The sequence below is a fragment of the Paramisgurnus dabryanus genome, chromosome 9, assembly GCF_030506205.2.
Source record: "Paramisgurnus dabryanus chromosome 9, PD_genome_1.1, whole genome shotgun sequence".
NCBI lineage: Eukaryota > Metazoa > Chordata > Actinopteri > Cypriniformes > Cobitidae > Paramisgurnus > Paramisgurnus dabryanus.
Genome location: NC_133345.1, coordinates 22,190,120 through 22,196,793, shown reverse-complemented (window position 1 = coordinate 22,196,793; position 6,674 = coordinate 22,190,120). Strand labels below are relative to the sequence as shown.

The window sequence follows — 6,674 nt, the reverse complement described above, 5'->3', positions numbered from 1 at the left end:
AACAGTTCAAACATCAACAGGAAGTGACGTCGCACATTATTCGCTTAGAGCGCCTTTAATAAAACAACACCTCTTCTTCTTCTTTGTTGGACAAGTCCTTTCCCAGGGGCTCACGGGAAAGTAAAGTGTCCATCGAATGAAAGCTTTTGGATCTTGCCGGAAGTAGAAGGTCTAATGTAGAAGGTGGCTATTGTTTTTTAAATACTGTGAATTCAGACATACTACTGATTTTCGCCTACTATATAGTATGGAAGTAGGCGGTTTCGGACGCAGCGCAAGTCTTCAAGTCTAAATCTGCTCTAGCGATCATGAACTTCTACAAAGTCATGAGTCCAGAGCATTCGGAGGAGTACATTTACAATGGACACAATCATCAGTACACACCATTTACCTGTCATTTCACCCACACTCTACCCAAACAGATTGTTTGCTACAGGGGTCCAAACAAACATTGGAGCAGTGATGTTTGTTTTTACCATTCTCAATCCCTAATGTGTGGTAACCAGGGACGGTAAGTCATAAGACATCAGCTTGACTCTATTAATTACCACCTGATCCTTCCTTCCTGGATAATTAGGTACCCATTAGTTCTAATCAAGTAGTTACTTAATTATTGCAGTAATTAGTCTAATGGTCTAGCAAATTGAAGCTTTATCACTTTTGGATACTTAATGTTCTTGGCAGAGTGCATCACAAGTGTCAGGGCTCAAGCTTCGACAATCAAGCAGTGGAGAAAGAAAGTTATTAGTGTAGAAGAAACGTATATGGCTATATGTGCTCGTCTTTAAAAAGGGGCGAAGTTGGAGGATGGGTTCAACCACGATTCGAAGCAAGAAGTTCTTTGTATATTAATGCCAACCGCAACTGAATCAGCCCACAGGCAAGCAGGTTGTGGTTAAACATGACTGTCTCACTTTGTCATTTGCCAACCGCACACACGTGACACTGTATGATTCACAGAATCAGTTATTGAGGTCTCAAGGCTAATAATTAAACTACACACAGGTAGAGAGATAGTATTATAGGTTTGTACCATATGTCTTATTCAATGTCACTGGCACTGCAGAGCTGAACGTGGTAAAAAGCTTATTGAAATGCTACGTTTCAGAACACCCATGCGTAAGCTCATGGCCTGTAATACTACACTGTTCAGCTCTGTCATTAACATTTCAATGGAAGCGCTCCGGTGCTCACGCTTAATTACTCTTGGGTATTTTATAAGACACGGTTGGAGGGTATTGATCCTCTCTATTGGAGTATTCAGCTCATAAACACAGAGAGCTCTGAGAGCAAGGGCAGCCTTCATCAATTTTAAAACATGACGAACACATGGGGATGAGGCGGCAAAACTGGCCTGAATGCAAAACAGCTCATCTGAAATTTACTGCATCTGCATAAGGTTAGGCTTAGTTCTTTATACAGATTTAGAATTTAAGACTATGAATATGGTGAGGTCACTAATTTTTATAAAAGAAATGTGAATAATATATAAATAAATTAAATTGTGTAGCCCTTTAACAGCTTTTAAAACACCCTACATACATTATCTGTGCCCGCAGATTTGGAATTTCCATCAATTTTTTAGATCCACAACCATTCCATTTATTGCATATACTTTGCTTATTTGATTATGCTTTCAGTTTATCATAATTTCTGTTTATTCTATGCACTATTTTAGCATGCATTTTACTATGGTCAAATCGGAAAAGGCATTAGATTTCATTTGAAGAGCTCAGATTCAAAACGGCTAAATGCCATCTCCATCAAAAATTAGATAATGATATTGACCGAATGCTCTCGGCACACATTATACATTTATCAAATACTTTCGCTTCAAATCCGCTTAATCCCGGCCCCAGGCCCTTCAGAAATACCTCTTTGTTGAAAGAATCCGTTAATTGTGACATCGATTTTTTTTTTTTAGCAAAGTCCTTAAAATGTATGGAAGACGACTGTGAAACGACCATGGATCACATTAATGCTGGGGTCCCTGTGAGAACTTGGACCTAAATACAACCCGAATGTGGCAGCCACATGCATCACAGTACCCCATAATGTGTGGTTCAGTTTCAGCACTTTAAACCATTGAATTCTGACTTAATATGCAATGTTTCTAGTTGCATATTTAGTGATTTTGCAACTGTTTACTTTGTCTTGTCCAAAAAAGGTGGATTTTTTGCATGCACTTAGAGACAGTCAAATTTATTAAGTACCAATTACATGACCAAGGGCAGAGGTGGGTAGAGTACCCAAAAACTGTACTCAAGTAAATGTACAAGTACTTATACAAAAAATGTACTCAAGTAAAAGTATCAATCTAATTATTAACTTGAGTAAGAGTAAAAAAGTATTCGATAAAAAAACTTCTCTACTACTTCCTATCTGATAGAGAAGCGTAAACGCACTGAATTTACTTGGAGGGTTTTCACAAACCTCTCCTTGAAAGCCTCATTGTTCTGCTTATATATGTAAAACCTAAGTTCAAGTAAAGCAGCCTATCTCAGTCCTGCAATGGGTACATCAACATCACATACCGTGTCGTTTGAGAAAAAAATCTCAAACACACAGATGTTTTTCTGACGGTTACCTCTGTATTTATTTTCATGTTCACAACACAAACTTGTCAGCATCTGCCTTTAAACAAGCAAACAGTAAAAAAAACATGTGTGTCTGTTTGTTATCATGTTTTTATATGAATAGGTTATTTTCATTGCCATTAAAGTGCAATTACTGATCATAAACAGGAGCTTGATAAAAATGATCATTTTAGAATTTCATATGGAACTTTTCTGCAAATCAACTCTACTTTTAGTATAATATATAATACATGTTTCTTTTGAAAAACATACTTTATTATTTTATTTTTATAAGTATATACATTCTTTAGGAAGAATTTAAATAAAATACAATCCTGTTTTTAATTGAATGTATTTTCTACACGTTAGTGAGGTGTCCGGATTTGTGTATAAATGCAAGACGTCGTTTCATTATGCTGTTTAGTTTGTTTCGTTTTGTGGGGAAATTATATGGAAATGTGCAGATGTGAACGTGTGTTGTTTGTAAGGTTTAACTTACAGGATTTGTCATCGCTTGCACAAGACTGCATATGACAAAAACACTCGAACAGTGTGTGAAATGATCAAATACACACTACTGTGACACTTACCGCTATGTGTTGTTTAGGTTGGAGCTTGAATATGCTAAAATTGTGATTGAGATGTCAGTCCTTTTGGTGCACACAGCATTAATCGCATTATGACACTATTCTTATTGACCTCTTGGAGTGAAAACATAGACCGAACTTAAAGCCACGGGTTATCTGCCGCAGATATTTCACACACGCCTTCATCTGCTTCTCCTTTTTATCTATGTGGATTAAAGGGTGATGCGTAGCCACCTCCTCGCAACGCACGCAGCCTCTCTAACGTCTCGCGAGACTTTTGAACAAGCCCTATAAACTTTTTTAATAAAAAAAAAATAATAATAACATTTAAGCAATATCGCTCGAGTAGGAGTGTGATATAGCTGTATATATCACACGACTCAGAGAGCAATATTGCTTTTATACAACAGTTCGATGGCACACGTTTGAAAAAAGAAAACTAGAAAACAACAACGTTACTTTAAAAGACTCTTTGTTTGGGAACTACTTTCTTCTGCCACGGATTTGAGGGTGGCCAGAATGACAGGTAACACTTTCGGCTGGTTTGAATCTCATAATAACTCAATGGACGGAATAGCCATTTCTTAATATTACCATTTCTTGGTCACAAAGTGTAGTTTTAAGATTAGTTCAGTCAAGAATATATATGTATTATATTTAAATCTGCAGTCGATTAGTAAAAATAGCGTCTGTTTGAACGTTTGCTTAGTAAGATTCGGTAGTGAGAGATCCAGAGCATGAGCGGACGCCTCGCCCCGCTGACCACCGCCCTCTCTGGGCTACATCTCTGACAGGGATTCCCTGGCTCTGATATTGGCCCTGTCTGTGTTTGATGGTCAAAAATGAGATCAAATCAGCAGTATTTGGTGTCATGATGAAACTATTACTTGTTTTCTTATTCATATTTAGTGTCTTTTGTGTTGTTATTGTTTTGGCGTGAGGTAAAAGTTAATAAAACTATACTTATATAATGTTACTATTGCTATCCCATTTAATCTTAACGCGATATGAGCACTCGATTGTTATTAGACTTTGTTCTTGTCAGTACTATATAAAACTGTTTTTTATAAGTGTCAGAGAGATGTTTTTGCATGCTGCTTATAAATATATCAGTGGCGATATCTCATAACATGTTTTAATAGTCACGTCACGATAAAATAAATGACCAGTGTCCACATTTAAAAGCTGCGGTGCTTATCTGCAGTTCCACTGTGTTTTCGCGTTCTGAGGAGAGAGATCGCTCCAAAAAAATGATTGTTTACATTCCTCTTTCCAAGTGTTAATCGTCCACACGATGTGACAAGACATTACTCCCATTAAGTTTAACGTAACACCCAATAGCGCTGATCTTTGACGGAATAATCACTTCCGATTGGGATTCACAGACTGGTTTACGAACTAGTGAACTAATGAGACACACGGAGAGTGTTTAAAAACAGCGCGTCTGTGTGTGTCTGTGTGTGCATGCAGATTTTCCATTCAGAGATGAACCTGTTTAAAGAACCTCCGTTCACTAATACTAAAATGACAAGTAGGTGGCGGAATGATACAAACGGTGAAGCGGTTACTGTTACGTCAGTACAATATCGCACACCTCTTAGCCAATCAGATTCGAGAACCAGAAATAACTGTTGTATAAATATATAATCATTTGACAGTAGTGCAATAACGCCGCCTTATATAGAGAAGTGAAAGTACAGTTTTTTCACTAGGAAATGTACTTGAGTAATAGTACCCATCCTTAAATTTACTCTAAAACTACTAGTTTTCCAAAGATTGTACTCAAGTAAATGTAATTTGTTACTACCCACCTCTGACCAAGGGCGTACTTATATCATACCTACCATACCCCAACCAACCCTTCCCCAGCGCAATTGTCCTCCCTCCCTAATCCCCCCCCCAAAAAAAAAACAAAAAAAAAACAATCGCACTCACATTGTACTTTGACCGATCCAAGTTCGGGTACACTTTCGTCATTAGGCTCTCTTTACACTTTATGAAGGCAGATGAAGGCGAGTGTTCGTGCAATTGACGTCTCTCATTTTGAATTTGCGATCACACTGCATGTTCCACGCCTGAGCCCAATTGAACTGCACCCTGGCCCGCTTGCAATGGTGCGCCCAGGCAAACTGCGCTTTGGCATGGTACAGAGTGATCACATTATTCAAACGAACTAGGTTTTGGGGGTCAAACGCGCCCTAAAATGTCATTTTTGAAAATAAGGCATTTCAATTACTTACTAATAACCTTTACATTGCCATTAAAGTGGAATTACTCAACCTAAACAAAAGAGCCTGATAGAAAAATGCTAATTTACAAGAGAACATGTCGGACACATTTAGAGGGTTTAGCATCTAAAGTCATATTAACAATAATATTTAGCTTTGTGGCAATTTTCCTCAGTCTACAATGTGTGGATAAAGTAGCTAATTCCAAAACTTAACATAAACAGATAAAACAGACAGCCTATGACATTTGATGACTTCATAAGAAAACATAATATGCTCAAAGTATCTTTTCAAAGAGCTCACTCGCATATGAAATATTATAATTTCATCTCATCTTACAGGAACTGCTACAATACAACAAGATATTAAATACGCCATGTCCTTAGACACATGTACATATGGATTGATGGACCATTTGTGTAGGGTATTAAAAAGCCTCCTGAGGGATTACAATTCAAAGGCTGAAGTTGTTTCAATTTACACTTAACACCATGTCTGAACTGCAACAACACAACTGACTATCTTTCATCTTCCTTTCCATTACTGCCAGACAGAGGTTGAACCTTACCAGCGTGACAGAGAAAAGCAAAGTATTCATGATGTATTTTTTGTGGTTATCCTGACATGAGTGGGACTGTGATGAGGCTTGGAGCAGGACTTGCTGTACAAGGTGAGTTTGGTGTCTGGCGTTTGAGCGGGACTCTGTTGAGCTTCAGATCAAGAGGGAATGGGTCGTCTCCAAAGCACTGCAAATTGAGCCAAGCTTTTCTGTCATCGCCTCCCAATTAACTGGCGTTTACCAAGTCTGCTGGAGACGGTGCATGTTGGCAGGTGAGGAGAGGTGTCTGAAAGGTGCCGGTGCCAGCCTCCCAACCTGGCTGGGATTGACTTGCGACCCTTGCGACAATGTGACCCGTTCACCCCGCTTCAAATTTTAGACCCTCCCCCTTTCCGCCCCATCACCCGAGCTTGTCAAGGCATTGCTAGCAAGAAAAAGAGATCGCTGAGGTAACCTTGAAACACTCTTGGATGTCGTGATTTTAGGCACTGTAGTCTTTTCATAGCTCAATGAAAAAGAACAAGGGTGCTAATCTTGTAATCTCAATCATTTGTGACATCAGTTATTTCTGGGAAAGAAAGGTGCTTGGAGGGGTCCCGAGCATTCCCTCCATTCATTTGTCAACACTGCGGAAGCAGATTATTTATGTGTCATTTCTTGTCTCTTCATAACCGCATTTGGAGCTCGGCCTAGGAAGGCTCTCCTCCCATCAGTTGCTAAGGTA

The 6,674-nt window shown here is 38.7% G+C and overlaps 1 protein-coding gene across 1 annotated transcript in view; it reads left to right on the top strand.

Annotated features, from left to right (window-relative positions):
* Positions 1–308: 308 nt before the first annotated feature.
* LOC135774009 (arrestin domain-containing protein 4-like) overlaps positions 309–6,674 on the top strand; it is a 47,892-nt gene continuing 41,526 nt past the window's right edge. The window contains 1 exon segment of the mRNA XM_065283940.1: positions 309–511. Within this exon segment, the coding sequence (XP_065140012.1) occupies positions 309–511 (203 nt within the window).